At 28.9% G+C, this 20,555-nt stretch overlaps 1 protein-coding gene across 1 annotated transcript in view; it reads left to right on the forward strand.

The window, feature by feature from the left end:
- The first annotated feature begins 1,483 nt into the window (after positions 1 to 1,483).
- Positions 1,484 to 20,555, forward strand: part of LOC107456030 (protogenin B) — a 110,831-nt gene continuing 91,759 nt past the window's right edge. Inside the window, exon 1 of the mRNA XM_043048318.3 lies at positions 1,484 to 1,687. Coding sequence (XP_042904252.2) covers positions 1,621 to 1,687 — 67 coding nt within the window. The 5' untranslated portion in view covers positions 1,484 to 1,620. The remainder of the gene's footprint in view (positions 1,688 to 20,555) is intronic.

Here is a 20,555-nt window from a genome sequence, read left to right on the forward strand (position 1 = left end):
TTTCAATAAGTTATATTTTTTGTATTAAGCATTGTATAAAACTGGGTACAGTAGACAGATTCAATTTTAATAATTATAATAAGCTAACTATTTAAGAGTGCCAAAAAATGCTGCGAATTATGAGCTTTGATGGCGGGGGGGGGGGGGCAGTGGGTATATGTTCTCCTTAATAATTAGAAATCTCAACTAGTCTCCAACAATATTTAAAACAAACAAAGTAAATTTTCGTGAATTATTATCGATTTAAATTCCTTAAAGTTAAAAAAGGGAAAGAAATAAAAATAATTATTATTTTTGTAGAATTTTTTTTTCTTTTGTGAAAAGTTTATAGAACTACTGTGTAATTTAATTTCGTCTCCTTCAAAAATTGGGCTACTACGATGCCCGATCTAAAAATTAAATTTTCTAGCAAATAATTTCTTAGGTGACAAATATAGAAAAATTTTCTTTTTTAGAAACCGATAATTAAATAAGAATATAATATACAAGTTTGTAAATTGAAGTTGCTATGATAACTCAACAAAAAGTTTAGGATTAGATAAGATTTCATTCTAAAGAATCGGGAACTAAATCTGTTTTAATAGAATCAAAGACTTTGGAATCGTTTAGTTCAATTGATTTTAGTTTCGATTTACAAATCTGTTTATTGCCTATAAATAAAAGTGACTGCGAAGAGGGTATACGAATGATAGCGAACGAAACCCCTAGTATTCTAGAAAAACTTACGAAAAATGCAGCAATTTTAAGAAAACTAAGGTGCAGAGTTGAGGGAAAAACATTAAAATTCCATTCGCTTTTAAAAGGTCAATGTCTTTATTATCATAATTCATAAACTGGAAATAACTTGTTTTATATTAATAAAATAGGTCTATCAAATGAATTATCCATTTAAAATAATGGTGAAATGGATTGTAGCTGAAACAAATAAAATATGGAAAAGCAATGTAATAAATTTTAAAATAATACGAATACTATCACTCGTTAAAAAAAACAAAAAACATTTAGAATTTATGATAATTAATTTGAGATAAAACAAATTAAAATAATGACAGCGATGGATAATTTTTATTATTGTTAAGCGAACGGGAGCACGAAAAATTCCTTTTTGTCTTGAAACACCTGGAATTTCGTGAATCAAGTTTTGATACAGAAGAAAAGCGATCATTGAAAATATAGTAGATACGAAGAAAACGTCCTACGCGCTTTTGTTGTATAGCATTTAGGCGGGAATGCCGCGTACTTACGTTTACATCCTTCATTCACGCTGATCCTTCTATTGTTATTACTCCCCCTTACTACAATTCCGATACGTAAAATTATCGCCAATCAATATTTTCAATTTTTTAAGCAATTTATATTGAATGAATGATGAAGATCACAACATTTATGCTGATTTCTCTCGCAATGACCTAAAAATTTAAAATTCAGCGTAGAATTATTTTTGACAAGAAAGTCGCAATAATCGTAATGGCTTGGCGCACTCACAAACTACTGTAGAGTGGGTTAAGCGGCCCTCTCCCCATGTCACAATGTATTCCTACTCGCCAAAACACCACCTCGCGCTGTTGATATGAAAGTGTATACGACTATTTCTATGGAGTTTTTGGATATTGAGGATTTATGGCGTCCAAAATATCTACATTTTGCTGCCTGTTTCTGATATCGTTTCTAATCGTCAGCGGTGAAGGTAGGTTCTTTCTAAATCTACTCTATTTACCGCGCTGGAATGTACATGTAGAAAGATTGAGCTAGGATCCTCGAACCAACGGAAGTGTTTTTGGTCGGTCAACCTATGATGTGCTAACCCCTACCTCACCCCTTCCCCTCTTACACTTCGCAGCAATGGTACCCGTAATTTTGATGGAATGTCCACATACCCCACTGTTAGGGTTTAGCTAACACGCTGTTTTGATTAGCGGGCTCCGGTAATGGTTAAGCTTGACCAAAAAGAATAGTTTGCGCATGAGCTTATGACGTAGATTTTTCTTTGCATTCTCTCCCGTCCCACCTGATCTGCTGTGATGTTTGGGAGCTGGTTTTATTTTCTTTAACCCCTTAATCCCCCCTCCCCCTATTCCGGAGCAGATAACAGTTAAACTATTTACCTTATTTGTTTAATTGCTTGTTAGCGATTGCAAAGAATGATCTCACTGTTATGTTTAAATATGTTTATGCAGCGTGTCAAAATGTTGAGTTGCAATTAATGCTTCGATTTCTTTTGTTGTTTTATCGCTTGCAGTCAGGTTTTGGCTCTTGTGTTGTTTTTGTTTGAAAATTTGACGTATACCGGGTTGTTTTCATCCTTCTATTTTAATTTTATCCCCCGATTTTTATCTTTGTTTACTTTTTGTTCAATTTTAAGCGCCGATTCATATTTTTAGAATGTAAACATTTTGTAAACATCTTTTTATCGTAATCTGAAGTGCTAGTTTCAGTTTCGCTATTAAATCTGTTTATCATTACTAGTTACGCGCGTTAAAGTTTATTTTGAAAAAGACTTTCTTTCAAAACATTTTTTTAATGTTCTCGCTATTTCATAACAATAACATTTTTATATATTTGACTTATTGTTACTCATGTTCTAATAATATAAACTAGCGGGCTTGTATTACATTTTAATCTCCCTTTTTTAATCGAAAATTAAGAAAAGAAATAATCAATTTATTTTTAATTTTTTAATGCTCTTTTTTTCTGTTTTGTTTTTAATTTATTTATGAGATATTTCTCGTTGCCATCTCTACATTCTTTTAATACTTCAAGCATTTCCCCCTCTTGTTTACTTGATGTTCGATTCATCTTCTAACCGGTTTAATATCACGGAGTTCTTTTTCTTCTTCATTTATAATGTTTTTCGAAAATCTTTATTAACTTTATTATTTAAATATCACAGATAATCTTTGTTGTTATTTATTCTTTCTAAATGTTGTGATAAAAATTAATTGTTATGAATTCTTCAAAATGATTTTGTGGGCTGCACTGTTATCTATAAGATTTTTCTTTTGATTATAGTTTTAAACTTTTAAATTTCATTTCAAGTTTTGAACTTGTTCTATTGAAATATAGATTTGTTATTTTTTTCTGTATTATAATAATGCTGGTGGAAAAAATGCACTTAAAATTGGTTTCATTTTCTACTTTATTTTTGTATTGATTTATTCTGAATTATAATTAGATTAATAGGCTGCATTTTTCTAAATAGAATTATTGTAGAGTGTATCATTATTTGCTTCTATTTTCAATTTCAACTTTTCTTTAAAGGAGGTAGTCACATAATGTAAACAAGTTTTTTTTTTACTCAATTGTACACAGTACCTAGTTTCTAAACGAGTGCTTTACCTCATAACAAGTGCTTTACCTCATTCTTTTTTAATCATCTGAAAACTTTCCCATAAAGAAAGAAAATATAACTATAGTGTGCACAAATTACAATATCTTAAAATATATTAGGATATTAAGCATAAATCATTCAGATTATTAAAAAGAGAAGATGGTACCTACATTAAAAAAATTAAAAACATTTCAGTTGATACGACTTTAAAAGTAATGTGTATTGGGAGGGCAGAATTCTGACTTTTAGTAAAGTCACTGCTTTGTTAATCAGAATACTCTGCATATGTTTCATCAATGCGTATTAGTGCTTATATTTCATTGATAATATTTTTGAAATGTTAATAGTGTTTAATGCTGCTGATGTATACTTCAAATAAAACTGTTGATATAATTTTGTTAAGATAATTTTTTCCCTTTAATCTATTAATAAGCGGTACATTAACAGGGGTCTGTCCAGACCAAATTTACTACCATTTAGCAGTACCTTCACAAATTCAACTTTAGGAAAAATGGTAGCTTCACAAAATACATTTTCTTGAAATTTTATTTTTGTATCCCCCGTAAGAAACGATTAATCCATATTTTTGTGTTGATTTTTAATATAATTTTTAATTTTTCACAAATTATGTCTAAATTTTTACTAAATAGGAGGTACCTCTCAGAAAAACCTAGACAGACCCCTGATTTATATATTTTCACTGATATGCATTGGAAAAAGATTTGGGTAACAAAAAATTTCTATCAGGCATGTACTAAACATTAAACATGCCCAGTGGGACATACGAAATTTGTTGATGTTGTGATAATGTAGTTAATAATTTTTCCTGACAAATTAATAATAGATATGTGCAAAGGTGTGTTTGGATAGATCATTCGCCTTTCTATTAGGTGAACCGGGCTCGAATCTCAGTGATAGCTGGCTGATACAAATTCCGCACTCACCTCACACCGACCATAGTGCTGATATAAAATATCCTCAGTGGTAGATGCGTAGAGTTCACTTGCCGTGAGGCTATAATGCTCTTAGATTTTTGTGGTTTTCCTGTCCATGTAATGCAAATGAGGGTTATTTCTATCGAAAAGTCTTCTAGGAAGGCAAATATCTTCCTATACTTGACCTTTCTTTTCTGGATTGGGTTCAAAACTACTAGGCTACAGAATTGAACATTAGTTCATAATCCCAAAATTGGGTTGGCTGTTCTGAAGTGATTATTAAATACAATAAAATATGCAATAAAAAAATTTAAAAAAAATTTTTCCTTTGGGCATGATATAACATGCTCAGTGAAACATGTAAAATTTTTTTTAGCCCTGGTGGTAGTAAATAGGATTATTTCTGTATCATGATCATCTGTTGCACCAACCACAAGTGTAAAGTCGACAAATAGATTTTGAACTTCAAATTTTTGAAAAAGAAAAATGACGAAGTTTGCCGGGGGGGTGGCTGCGAGTTACACACTTCTTGTTGGTCCCCTTCTGTGATGTTTTTTTGTAACTTCTTGTGGGCCACTGACCAGAATTTTTCAAGCGCATTTTGGCATAGATAACGATACAAAAATCCTTCCTACTAAACTATAATCTAATCCTAACTATGTTGAATTTGACATGATAATTCAGACAAACAAATATTGTTATATTGACTCAATTTTGTTTTGTTAGTTAGCTCTAACTTTGTATGTTTTTTCTTGCTAAAAAATATTGTATAAATCCAAATGTGATTTTTCTTTTGCGCATTCTACTTTGTTTGTTTATCACTGTCATACTTATTCCTTAGGAGAGAGTTTTGTTGACCTTTATTTCTTAGTGATTTTGTTTATTGTCTTGCTTTGCTCATTTTTTTTTTTTTGTTCCTGCATAAGAATCAGTTTAATTTTTTTTTATTACTTCATTATCTTGATTGCACATATTGCCAATTATGTTTGCTGCTTTTCTGCTGCTTCTGACTCAATTCTTCATTGTGATTACAAATAATTTGCTGAATGAAATATAGCAAAGATTTTAAAATATTGTTCTAGCAACTCTTATCTTAAATATTATCAGTTATTAGAGTACATGTCTGCAAAAATTTACAATTCTACTATAAATAGTTTTTTCTTTACTTCAAAAAATTTAAAAATCGGTCAAAATAAACTGTTTAACAGTCACTTCATAAGTAATTCAGAAATTTAACTAAATGAGATGTGTTGCTCATTCTTAGACATGGGAATACATGTTCCAAAAAATTCAATTACCTCTCTTGATCAAGGGCACTCTTTCTTAATCAAGTAAATTAATCCGATGAAATATCAGTCCTCAACAAAATGTTTTGCATGTTTGTATTAATTTCTGTGTATTTGCATAAAATAACTGTATATAGCCACATCCGATTCTTGTGGTTTTTAAATTATACAGTCAATTTTTTTACAGCATAGCCACATCCAGCTTTTGGGTTTTTTAAATTACATTTTCATTTTATTTCAACGTAGGTATATCTGACTCTTGCGGTTTTTTACAATGCATTCCATTCTTTTACAGTACTAACACATTCGGCCCTTATAGTTTTGTAATGCTTTTAATTCTTTTACAGTATAATCAAATCTCCTGCTGGTGTTTTTAAACTATACATAATATTTTTTTTCAAAGCCTAGTCATACTGAGTTTTGTTATTTAAAGATGTATTTAGTTCTTTCACAGCATAGCCTGATATATCTCTTAAATCATTAAATGATACGTTTCATCCGCGCAAAGATTACTCGGTGGTTTAGGCACTGAACTGTCATTGTGAAGGTCCGTGGTTCGATCCCCAGTGTCTGCTTGAAGTCCATCCAACTTCAGATCCATAGGTACCAGCTTGTCTGTGAAGTAAAGACCACTTGTACTCACTGCTGACCATATTGCCATAATCATGCCGCTGGTCACACAATTGTGGAGCTTTAACCTCCGTGACTCCCTGGCCCACAAAGTGGTGTTGCGGGAATGCTCTGCTTTTACTTTTAATCCAATTTGTAAGTTACAAATCATCATGTTCATGCTTACTGTCATTCATCTGTTTCTCACTTATTAATTTAATGAAATTTCACGGAAGCATATAGGCTTCATTTTTGCGTGTCATTGAACTATACAGTATTTCTTTTTACAGCATAGCCACATACGGTTCTTGTTTTGTTCAATTATTTAATAAATTCTTATGTTAAGCTGCGAATACCGCTTTAGTGCTTACATTAACTCATCTATTTCTCAATTTTCATGAAATTTCCCAGGAACATGCAGAACTTTTTAAGCATTGTCACGTCCAACTTTAGTGTGTTATTAAACTACACATTCATCCCTTTTCCAGTATAACCACATACGGCACACACACCTGTATAAAAATATATATTAAATTTAATTTGATCCATATGTTGAAGTTAAATTATCAGTTCATATGTTAAGTTACAAATAATTCAATTTGTACATTTCATTGGCTGTGGAAGGTTTTGTGGTTTTCTTTTCCACGTAAGGCAAATACAAGTTAGTTTCACCCATAAGTTCTCAATGAAAGCTAGTTTTCAACAATCCTTGATTCAGAATTTCCCATGTTTTCTGGGTTGAGTTTAAAATTAGAAGGCTACAGAGTTGGAGTTGAACATTGATAATTGTAAATTCAAAATTGGGTCGCCTGTTCAACTTCGGTTGTTAAATAAAAATCCTTCAATTTATAATATAAGAATAATTAAATTCAATCCATATGTTAAGTTACCCAAATACTATGCTGTTGCTTATATTCATTCATCTGTTTCATGCTCTTTTTTTACTTAATTATTATTTTTTTAAAATTTTTACCAGGGCTGGATTAAAAGAGGCAGAAACTCCAAGTCTTCCAAATTAAGGGAAATTGCTTACTTTTTTAATGTTGGATTTCATTTCATATTATGATTGTATTCAATTTAATGTTCCTTTCAGCATTGACGGGTCAGGTAAATTTCACAGCTGCCCCTTGTTAATTCTCTTCCTTTTATCGATTATCATCTTTTTTCTCCTACTCACAAGAATTTGGTCATTTCAACCAGCGGCTATTTGCTACCACATATGAAACGAATAAAATTTCTTGGGGGTTTGGAACAATATTAATGTAGGTTCATTAAAGAATGTGCGAATACCAATTTTCAATTTACATACCCCTGTTATTATTAAGCTCTTCATTTTTGATTACCAACTAAAAACTAGTCACTGTTTCTTTTTTTTTTTTAATTTAATTTAATTTATTTATAATTTGGTTTAATCTTAAATGAATCCTTGCATGTATGTATTTTTCAATCATATGTTTTATGAATTTAAATAAATGTAGCTTCTTTTGTTTATTTTACTTTCTTAGCTAATTTAAAGATTTAAGGTACTTGTCTAGTAGTGTTACAAATGTTAAAAATAAAATTAAACTTAACATATCTTTTGTGTGTGTGCATTTTAGATTTGTAATTACCATTAGATTTGTAATTACCGGAAAACGACAGTACTTATAATTACCGTATTTATAATTACCGGAAAATGACAGTAAATGTAGTATTTTATTGATCAAATAATATTTTCAATTTCATACAGGATGCATACTTTCTCCTTTATTTTCTCTTTTTTTGGCATTATATAAACTCAACACTGAACTTAATTAGTTGTTCAATGCAATTTATATCCGAATATATTCTTTTAAGGAGAAAATATTAAGATTTTTTTAAAAAAAAAAGATTTATTTTTTGTTGCACTTTTTCCTTATATTTCTATTTAACATACTTAACTTGAATTTTGACATTTTAGAAAAAATTTCATTATTACTGAATATATCGATTAATTGTGCATAAGATAAATTTATTTTTTCATTTTATTTGTAACTGAAGAATTGCGTTCTAAAGATCTGTCGATTAGCAGAGAATTCTGTCTTATAATCACTTAACGAATAAAAAAAAAATCAGTAATTTTAAATATAATATAAGAGAATAATGGTATGCTAAACTTTAGTATGTACCTAGGTTTGACCTTTTCCCTCGTAGTTCCACCCCGCCACCTAAAAAAAAAAAAGAAATAAAAAAAAAAGAAATAATAATTTTGTTAAAATATTTCATTTAATAATTTTAATTATGATTTAGAACAGGGGTTTCTAACTTATATTAAACAATTAAAAACACCAGTCAAATGGCGGGCCGCAACTTTATCAAAATTTTATATAGGACTCTATTATGTTTGAAGGAACATTAAATATTACTGTCAGATTTTTATCAAGTTGTACAAAACAAAAGTATTGAAATACAAACTAAAATAAGAAAATGTTTAAAAATATTTAATTGCATATTAAAAAATTCTGGCTACAATAACTTTAACGTGCACCATGTATTAAACAATTAGTGTGCAACAGATATCTAATAGTTAAGATATAAAACTTTAAAAAGGTTGGTGTCAAAACTTACATAGCAGGACACAAAATGTTCAATGAGAGAATTGAGGTTTGTCTGCTGCAACCACCAGAGAATAGATATTTACATTTAAAATTTAAAATATACAGATGTAAATAATTTCGTCCAAAATGAGTGGTTTCAAAAAGTTAAATCGAAGAATTTCTTCGAGAAAATTTCTCATACTCACAATGCTAAATTATATTCACAAAATGCAAAAGAAAAAAAAAACGAAATAAAAATGAGCAACATGCACGATTATTTTTGTATTTGAATAAATATTTTCTTGGATGCAAAACCTGAGAAATTAATTTTTTTGTTGAATTTCGTAGAAACGAATAAATTAGGTTTTTTTTAAAACGAAAGAAAAGTATTTTAAACCAATATGGATTTTTACGAAATTGTCCGTAAAAAAATGACAACTAATATATTTTAGTTAGCGGGCATCAAAAAAGACTTCGTGGGCCGGATGCGGCTCACGGGCCGCCAGTTGATTTAGAATTATGTAAACAAAGCCTATTGATAGAATTAGTGTTTTTAAAAACCCTTTCGCCGAGCAAAATAATAATTAAATTTTAAAAATTCCTCAGTTAAAGTGACTTAAAGTGAGGAAAGGTTACAATTTTAAATATTATATTCCATCTTGCCGTTAAAAATTATTCTGGGCTTTAAAATGATCAAATAACTGAAATATATTAGTAGTTATTAAACTTATTTCATAATCGCCTATTTGTGAAATTTTTCTACCGAAATGAAAATTATAAAAATCAATGAATAGAATAATTCTCAATACTTGCAAATATTTACGATCCCATTTGTTGCAGCATTAAGAAAGAATAACTTTTTTAATATTAAAAAGATATGGCTGTGAAGTGCTTTTTCATTTTCTCTAAACTTTCTTCATTTGATAGCTTAAGAATTAGCTAAAGATAGGCAGGCTTAACTTGACCTAACACATGTGTCGTCGCTCTTTCTTGGAATTGACCAAAAATAAAGACGGTGTGGATTATTAACCATGAATTTCTTTTTATTTATTTTTGATTTGAAATGGTATTGTAAGGCACGTGGTTAAGCGTGTTTTGATTTAAAAAAAATATATTATTGTAATTAAAAAAGAAATTTTTTATTGCATTTAATATTTTGAGGAAAAAATGGAAAATAAAAAAAAAAAGGACGTTTTTGTTTCAAATTTTTTTTTTTATAAAAAAAGATCTTTTTGCATTTTTTTCTCTTTTCTTTATACGCCAGCTTATATTTATTATTTTTTCGCCAAATCCTTAAACTTATTGATTTTCATAAAGTTTGAAGTAGAACTAATAACTGAAGTGAAACTAATGGTGCTTGACTTTTCGATTATTATTATTGAAAATAAAAGATTAGTTTAATTTGGTGATGTCGTTGTATGGGACAATTCTTTGTATCTTCTTTGTATCGATTTTAGCAGTTTCCTTTTTGCAAAGAGATGCATTTATAACAATATGCAATTTTATTGGAACAATTGAAATTTTCAAGGTTAAAAATGAAAATGAATGATAGTTAAAAATGAAATATTTTTTCCCTGTAAACTTCTTATTTTGAAAAGTAACATTTTATATATAGAAGAAATAGCTTTTAAACACTTGGTTATATTTATTAATTTGTGGTTGTTTTTATTCATTTTTACTTATTGGGAGAAATGCCATATTGTTTTTTAATTTTTACTGAAATTTGAACATGTTTGCAAAAAAATATTTTTGGTAAAAGAAAAATCTCGTTTATTTATTTAATAAAAAAAGTGTTTAAAACGCAAAAAGAAAAAAAAATTTTTTTTTTTTGCGTTTATGTTAGAATTAAGGGGAGTCGGTGGGGCATATACCAATAATGCCAAAGCTAGCCGTTTTCGATGTATAGTGCGCCAAAAGAAGAAAAAAAAAACGGACCACCTTGATTAATTTTTGATTTAATGATCGGATTTTTTTATTCTTGGACTTAATGGCTCTAGGGAGTGTCCTTAAACATGCTAATTAATTGGTGCAAACGATATTTTAAGTTACGAAATCGGTCGCAAAAACTTACTTAATCCTTAGAGGAGATATTAGGACTTAATCTGGAATTTTTTTTTTCTCCTTCGAATTTAGATTTCTGACCACCAAAATCCAGGGGGTTATTTGGTCAGGAGAATGGTCTTAAGTTTTGACCCCGTAATGTTAATTTTACTACAAATTTTACAAGTAGTATATTTAAAATTTAATTTCTCAAGAACTGATTTCTCTCAAATTTTGTAAAATTACATTCTTTGGAACGATATAAAAATTTATACCTTACAGTGCAATACTTTTTCGAATATTATTATACCAAAGTATACATATTTAAAATTTTTTTTTTTTTACTTGAAATTATATTTGGATTAATGAATTTTATTATTGCGTGTAAAAATTTTTCAATTTATCTATGAACTTCTCGTGATATGGCGAAATACGTAAAAATTAACGTTAAAGGTTCCAAAGTTTGCACCGTTCTCCTGACCATTAGCAGAGATGACAACTTGCTCCGGACATCAAATATATATTTTAAAGTGGTAGTTTATCAATTGTGATTCTTGGTTTAATAAATTTAATTATCCACCACTATTTCTAAATAATTCGTAGGCTTTTATGATTCACCACTCAATAGTTCTTATGTCATGCTATACCTTTTAAAAAGCGAGTAAAAATCGTCAAGCATGTGAAAAATTTACTTTGTAGTTATTTACCGTTTTCTAAATTATTTTGGCGTGTCCGGAGCAGTTGGCATCTGTGTATTAGGACCATATTTCCCAGGTTGCAGCTACACCCCCTCCCCTAATTTGGGATCAGAAATCATAAACCGTCGGAAAAAAAAAAGGTGTGTTTATTTAGAAAAAGTACGTATTTGTGTCTGATTTTGTAACTCAAATTATCGTCTGTACTAACTAGTTAGCATATTTGAGATCATCCTTTCTAGTCATTGAATCCTAGTACGTGAAAATTCTATCATTAGATCAAAAGTTATTAATGGTGTTCCTTTTATTTTTTTACGCATATGCCTCTCCACCTTAGCAGCTAAAATTTTATGGGAAAAACCTACCATGGTGAAACATATTTTATAACTGTCGTTTTAAATTTCTTTCAAAATACACCGAAATTTTGACATCAGAAGTCTGAAATTTAAAATATTTTAATGTTTTTTTTTTATTTCGGGTCAAATGAATGATTTAAATCTTTTAATATTTTCTAGAATGTTTATGAAATTATGAATTGATTTTTCACTGTTTCACAAAAATGGAACAAATCATAAGTTTTTCTGATTTTCGCCCCCATCAGATCAAGACCCTTTTCTTAATATTATCAGTCGATTTTTCTCCATTTTATAAAAAGTCTGTTATAACATCTTGTTTTTATATCTGTTCTTCAGCTTGTTGTTTTCAAATATCGATAAATTTTATCTTTGCAATTTTTTATAAAAAAAATTTAACGTAAAGTTAAATTTTATGCAATTTTCTAATGATTACACCGCACAAACTGTGCCTTGCCTGTCATTTTTTTTTTTTTTCATAAACGTTATTTGAAATCTGTTTATGGAAAACAATTTCAAAGAAGTGTCATTTTGAATTTTATTAAAGTTTAATTAAGTGTTTGATCAAAAAATTGTAAATCTTTTTCTAAAATGTTTTCTTTCTCTTCATTAAAAGAAATTTTGATGCAGTGAGTTAAATTTAGCTAAGTTTTGATACTCGAATTATTCTTCAAAAATTTTTGTAAATTCCGCAATTTTTGTAACTGAATTTTAACGCGTATTTTTTAAAAGTGGCGACTGATCTTTTCATTTAATATATATATATATATATATATATATATATTTTAAACTTTTGACATTAGGAAAAACAACTTGTTCATGGTTACGGATTATTTTAAACTTTTTCGAATATTTACTATTTCATGTAGATGATATTTGCGCAATCAGAATAATGAAATATCATTACATGCAATATAGTAATCGGATATCAATCGCACGCAATGCATGTTTTTTAATTTATTCGGAATAATGGACATTTCCTAACTTTAGGGACCATTGGTTAATAATGTTATAGATTTTCCGGATTCTGACACGCTCCCTTTAAATGTTCAAGGTCGGTTGGGATTCCTGGAAAACCTGGAATTCTGGGCATTTCTTAAAAAAAAAAAAAAAAAAAACCAAGGCTTTCTAAGTCAAGATATATTTTTAATCAATATTATTTCGCATTTATATAAAACATTTAAAGTTAGTTAAGTGAATTTTTTGTTTGCTTTATCTGATGTTGTGTCGACTTCTTAAACAATTTTTATGTTATTAATTCATTTATAATTTGTTTTTCCTTTATATATTGTGCTGTGAAACTTTGATTATACGAACCTCTTTAATCCAAAAAGGAGCTGCCCATAAATGATGTCACACTTAGAGGGGACGTAGAGGGTCCTAGAGAAAGGGACAGCAAGAAGTGTGACATTCCCATATTTTGGTTTAAATATAAACGTGTGACATTAGCAGATTAATTTTTTAAATTATTTTTTCCCCAATGAGATAAGTATTCATCTTATCTCCATTATTATGCTCACAAATATCATTGAAAACTAAGTTAAAGTTTAAAAGGAAATTTGAAATGGGGTTCCGCGGAACCCTAAGGTTCCGTGGAAGAGTCAAAGGGGTACCGAGTCGAAAGTTAGGATTTATTGTTTTAACTAGTTACATTTAAAACCTTTAATTATTGTTAGATTCATTCAGCAATCTATTACTTATTTCATATTTCGGTTGTCCTTATGAAATTATTTAAAGTAAAATACAAATGAAAAAGAAGTAAATTATTTTTTTTAATAATTATAATTTTTTTAATTACAATATAGTATTTCAAAAATTATGAATTTTTTTTTTTTCATTTCAAATGAAAATAAAATTGTCAAATTTGTTAATTAAAAGAAATATGCTTTCCTAATAGCAATTTTTAGCGTTTACAGCAGTTCTTTTTCATATTTATTTCCTAAGAAAACCTTATTTATGATTGTTTATTCATTTTTATCTACAACCAATACCTTACACCAAAAACAAATTTGACCACTAGGCTCCATAACTTTGAATATATTAGTTGGGCATTAAACTGACTTAAAATTATTCCTCATTCCTCTTATTAAGTTTTTCTAAAATAAAGTTTTTTATTGGTAAATACTTTCCCTTTTTGATTCGTAATACTTTTTCATTCATAAATACTTCACCTATGAAGTTAGGGTTCCTCCGAAAAAAGTTTCATCATTTAGGGTTTCATTACCAGAGAAAAAAGAAAAAAAAAAGAAAGAAAATAAATAATAATAATTGGGAACCGCTAATCTATAAAATGTGTTATGTGTATATAAATTAACTGGTGACACTTAATGGCAAACGGAAAAATTTTGAAAAAATATCTGACATCTATGAATGGAATCAAATCAACCTAATTTATCTCTAAGCAATTTTAATATTGTATTGTCTGAAGTAATAATATTGTATTTTTATTATATTTTAATATTGTATTATCTTTAATATTGATAAAATAAACAATAATGGTACCCGTAATTTTGTTGGAATGTCCATATACCCCACTGTAAGGGTTTAGCTAATGCTCTGTTTTGATTAGCAGGCTCCGGTTATGGTTATGCTAGAATAGTTTCCTCATGAGCTTATGACATAGATTCTGGAACAAATAACAGTTACCGTATTTGTTTAATTGCCTGTTAACGATTACAAAGAATGATCTCACTGTTATGCAGGGGTGTAGCAGTGAGATCATTCTTAGCAATCGTCACTGTACTGTTAACGATTATTATTTAATATGTTTATGCAGGGACTGGGCCCATGTCCCAGGGTTCGTGGGTTCGATCCCAGGTCGGCCAAAGTGTGACTGATGCACGTTAAATCTGTCGAGTCGCAAAGTCCCCCATGTTCCCATAACAAATCAAACCTCTGGGGGTACTGATCCAGGAGTTTCCTTGTCTTCTGAATTGGTTCAAAGTTACGGAGTTGAACATTGGTAGTCGTAAACGCAAAATTGGGTCGGCTCTTCGACGGCGGATGTAGTATGTTTATGCAGCGTTTAAAATTGCGGAGTTGCAATTAATGCTAAGATTTCTTTTGTTGTTTTTATCGCGTACAGTCAGGTTTTGGCTCTTGTGTGGTTTTTGTTTAGGTATACCCGGTTGTTTTCCTGCATCTTATGTCATGTATCTTCATGTTCTCATTATTTATCTGAAGGATTTGGGGCAAAATAATAATAAGCCATTTTATTAATTGCTCTGGAGATCGTTTTTTGTAAAAAACACCGCCATTTTCTGCAACACAACACAATACTCAGAATATGTTTCTGAGTATTGTGTTGTGATCTAGTAAAAATACCAGGTTTAGTTCAGTACTTATCTAGAAACAATAACTTAGTGATAATTTGATGTTTGTCGCTTTAGGAAAAAAGTGGCATATTCTACTATTTTGTGCCAAGCCCTTATTGCTGTAACTCTATCAGCTACACATTCGGAAAACATTCAGGATAAATTCATTCTAACAATTCCTTTATTTAACTAAAAAAATAAATAAAATAAAAAAATAAAAAAACCTAACTTACTCATAGGTGTTTCAGTTTTTATATTTTTCCTTTTATAATAAATTACGCATAACCTTTTATCCGAAAGAAACCTATTTTTGACACTAGGAGAAACTGGATAAAAATGAATTTGAAGTAAGTGTCAAAAACTGGACAAAACTAAAAAAAAAATGACAAATTTAATTGTTCAGCAATACCCGCAAATCCCCATTGAAATGTATACGCAATATTTGATAGAATAATAATGATAATGAACTTAAATTTTGTTTTATTATGAACTAATGTAATTAACTATAGTTTAGTTTTTATCGATTTAAATAACCAAATTCAATGTAGTTCTGGTGACTTATAAAAAAAAAAGCTTTCAATTATTCAAAAATTTTCATTTTAGTAGATTAGGTTTTAATTTGATTAATCAATATTTTGTGTTACTATAACTGTGTTTAGTTCTATGAAATCTACCATAAATATGTTAAATCTAAGATAAAAAAAATAATAATTGCTTAGAGTTTTGTGTGATTATCTTGGAAATATAATTTTTTTATTTGTTTTATTTATTATTATGCACCCAGGATTATATTTTATGTGTTTCTAAAGTAGAACCTTTCAAAAGTTATAGGTTAAATTTAATATTTAAATATAACCATAAATGAAATACATTGTTCGATATTTTGTATATTGTCTTATGAAATCTATTTAATTTGAAATTCAATTATAGTTTATTTTTCTCTCCGAAATAAAAAGTTAAGAAAAATTTGATATAAATAATAATAATTATAATATTAATAGTTCTTAACCAGACTTTTTGTGTATTGAAATTTGAGATTTGTAATTAAGGGTTGATTTTATGTTCATTAGAAGAATTTTATATTTAAACAGGGGTCTGTTTAGAAGAAATTTGGGTCCGTTAACGGACCCTTCACAAAATATCTTTTCATAAAAACGGACCCTTCACAAAATATTTTAACTTAGAAACGGACCCTTCACAAAATGATTTTTCTTTTAATCGGACCCTGCACAAATTTGTTTATCTTCATTATTACTTTGCTAATCGAATAAACCCTTTCCAGGGCAGAAAACAGGAAAGATGAATGTAAACGAATTAAGTTTTGTCTTCGGCAGACGATTCTTCCAGGGCTCGAAAAAACTCAGAAATTTTACCCGTCCCCGAGGACGGCTTGTCCAACAATGCACCCGTCCTCCTTTGAAACTAACTCGTCGCTTTTAAATAAATAAAAATATAATTTTCTCCTATTTATTACAAACATGTATATAAATTGCACAATGAATTAGTCGTTACTAGGATTACATTATACAGTAATACTAGGTTACTAATAGTAACCTAGTATTTCTTTTATGAAATAATTTAAATGACAAGGGTCAAGTTATCTGGAATGTCAAGTTATCCGAGGGTACTGCATTTTTTAAATGAATCAAATATGACGTTTGCCAGTTCCACAATCAAGCCAATGATTTACAGAGGTTTCTGAACAGAAATCTGAAAGGGGTTTTCCATTTAGGTAGATGTTCATAATTGCTTTTAAAGCTTCTTGTTTAAGACCAGTACGTATTGTGTTTTTTTGTAAGTTTATTGCTGCAAAGCCCCTTTCAACCGCTGCAGTACTCCCAGACAGAGAAAACATCAATATATGAGCAGTATGTTGCTGTATTGTGGGTCATTTTGCTGCCTTGTAACTTACAAGGCTCTTGTAAGATAACAAAAATTGAAAATGTATCACGAACATTAACGGAAAAATGGCCGTCCGCGCGGACGTCGGATTCGAGGAATTCGTTGTCCTAGGAGAATTTTTAACCGTCGAGGACGGGCGGACGGGCTGTTTTTCGAGCCCTGGATTCTTCCATTATTCGTTCGAAATTAATATTCTGCGTTCAGCAGTATAGGCTAAATACCAAATATTTGTATGTTGCATCTCTAATTTAGAAGCAGCAATTGTTGTTTATTTTTGAAAATTTAATTTTTTTAATTATAATTTTACAGTGTTGAGCATAATCTTGTATGTCTTTACAATTTAAAAACTCCTTGAAAAAGTTTTTTTTTTGCAATAACGAACCCTATTTGCACAAATTCATAAAAGCGGACCCTGGTTGAAAAAATGTGAGTAATTTTTTCACAATTTCACGAAAAACGGACCTTTCACAAAATGTCTGGACAGACCCCTGTTAAATTTGAGGCATGATTTATTACCGTTCGTTAGAATTTCCGATTCGCGTTTGTTGTTAGATTTTTTGATTATTGGAATTTCAGATTTCAGTACTATCGTTATTGAAAGATTGTTAAAAATATCAAAATAAAGTTTTCTAGAATAGGTAATTGATTGATGCTTCCATTGATTGTTTGGTTGATCCCTTTTAATTTAAACAAATCATATACCTAATCAATGTTTTGTTTTAGTTCTTTAAAGTACTTTGATCACTTTTAATTCAAACAACATTCATTAAACTAATCAATGTTTTGGTTTCATTTTTTGAAGTACTATTATCCCTTTTAATTCCAACAAATCATATAACTAAGTAATGTTTTGATTTAGTTCTTTACAATACTATGATCCCCTTTAATTCAAACAATAATCATAATTAATCAATGCTTTGGTTTAGCTCTTTTAAGTACTATTATCCCTTTTAATTTAAACAAGTCATATAACTAATCAATGTTTTGTTTTAGTTCTTTAAAGTACTTTGATTCCTTTTTATTCAAACAACACTCATTAAACTAATCAGTGTTTTGGTTTAATTTTTTGAAGTACTATGATCCCTTTTAATTCCAACAAATCATATAACTAAATTATGTTTTGGTTTAGTTCTTTACAATACTATGATCCCCTTTAATTCAAACAATAATCATAATTAATCAATGCTTTTTTTTTTAGCTCTTTTAAGTACTATTATCCCTTTTAATTTAAACAAGTCATATAACTAATCAATGTTTTGTTTCAGTTCTTTAAAGTATTTTGATCTCTTTTAATTCAAACGACACTCATTAAAGCAATCAATGTTTTGGTTTCATTTTTTTGAAGTACTATGATCCCTTGTAATTCCAACAAGTCATAACTAATAAAATGTTTTGGTTTAGCTCTTTAAAGTACTATGATCCCATTTAATTCAAGCAATAATCTTATTACTAATCAATGTTTTAGTTTAGTTCTTTAAAGTACTATGATCCCTTTTAATTCAAACAACACTCATATAACTAATCAATGTTTTGGTTTAGTTCTTTAAAGTATTATCTTTATTTAAAAGATATCACCTACCAAATCAAAATGTTCGTCAAAAATAATAACAATGAAGGAGCCTATTTTCCCTTTACGAGGATTCTCGTAATGACTTCAAAACAATACAAAAAGTGCAGAAGCGCGTTGGATAAGGCGATTAGTTCCCGCTATTTTGGCGACGTGCCAAAATGACTTCGCTATTATTCCGAGTATTATCTTCCAAGCTCTTTGAACTTTACAATAAAGGAAAAAGAATGCGGCAAACATAAACTTAAAATCATTTTTTTTTCTTCTCTTCTTCTTTCATTCAAAGCCCTGTGTTATCAAACTTAATAGTAACTTGGAATTTCAAATGAAGAATTCAAAACCTCTTTTGGAAGTTTAAATTCTCTCCACAGTTTAGGAAGTAAAATGTGGGATTAAAAAATATTTTTCGTTGTAGATATTTATTTTTATTGCTTTGTGATAAATAAATTTCTGTTCTAAATAATTTAAAATTAGGTTTGTTAAACTTATGTGCCGCGACCCGAAAATGAGCTTTGGGGTCTCCATACGAGAATAGATTCCCATTATTCTTGCAAAAATGAAAAATTACTATGATTAGTAATTTTTGAAATTTATTAAATGCTTTCTAATTACTTTTATTATGATTCCCATTATACTTGAAAAATGATCATGAATAATTATGGTAATTTAATAATTATTTTCTAATTATTTTTATTAAGATTCCAATTATACTTAAAAATGATCCATGAAAAATCACTACAAGTAATTGTTATTAATTGTTTTCGAATCACATTATGATTCCCATTATGCTTGAAAAATAATAATGAATAATTATGGATAATAAAAGTAATGTAATTACTTTTATTATGATTCCAAATATACTTGAAAAATAATCTTGAATATTTATGGAAATTACATAATTATTTTCTAATTACTTTTAATAAGATTATACGTGAAAAATGATCCATGAAAAATCACCACGAGATTATTATTAGTTATTAATTACTTTTATTATGATTCCATTTGTACTTTAAAAATAATTCGTGAAAAATCGCCAGAAATAATTATTTTTGAAATTCCTTAATTGTTTTCGAATTACATTTGAAAAATAACCATGAGTTATTAGCTTTGTTTTGCTATTATTTTTTTTCTCTTTCTTATTTTGTGAAAATAAGAAAGTGAAAGTGAAATGTGCCGGTTTATTTTTTCTTTTAAAAGTGTACATTTGCTTTCTTCTAATTTTAAATTTTAACTGGGAGTAATTTATATCTTAATGAGCAGAATTATTTATCTATACAATTTAAAATCAATGAAAATACAAAAACTCACCTGAAGGAAACAACATTTTTAGTTTTTAAATTAAATGCAAAATTATGCAAGATTCCAAGAAAAATGTATTTTTACAATAGTACTATTTTTAATGACAAAAATAATTGTTAAATGCAAATGAATTAATAACTAAACAAACTAATAACTTTTTTTCTGTACATGGCGGAAAACTATGTCACAATTTGACATTCATACCTTCTTCACTCTCGACTGCTTGCTCCCTAACTAAAGTAATAGGACCATAAATTCCAGATTGCGGCTACCCCCAAATCTTGAGGTCAAAAATTCGAAAAAGAAAGTGATGTTTTTTCTCTCTCTTTTTTTTTTCTCCAGAAAAAAACGTTTTTGTGTCAAAATATCGTCTGCACAAATTAATTTGTTTATTTCTGAAAGGCTTTTAAACTATTAAGATTGATGCTTTTTTCTTGAAAATCCGATCAAAAGATCAAAATTTATTCTTATTGTTCCCCTTTTCCTGCACACTTCACATTACGGCAGGTGTTACACCGTGTAGGTTACTTGAAAACACATTAGACAGGGGTCTGTTTAGAAGAAATTTGGGTCCGTTAACGGACCCTTCACAAAATATCTTGTCGTAAAAACAGACCCTTCACAAAATATTTTAACTTAAAAACGGACCCTTCACAAAATGATTTTTCTTTT

The sequence above is a fragment of the Parasteatoda tepidariorum genome, chromosome 9 (genome assembly GCF_982258835.1).
Source record: "Parasteatoda tepidariorum strain Cologne lab strain chromosome 9, Ptep-v5.0, whole genome shotgun sequence".
NCBI classification, from domain to species: Eukaryota; Metazoa; Arthropoda; class Arachnida; order Araneae; family Theridiidae; genus Parasteatoda; species Parasteatoda tepidariorum.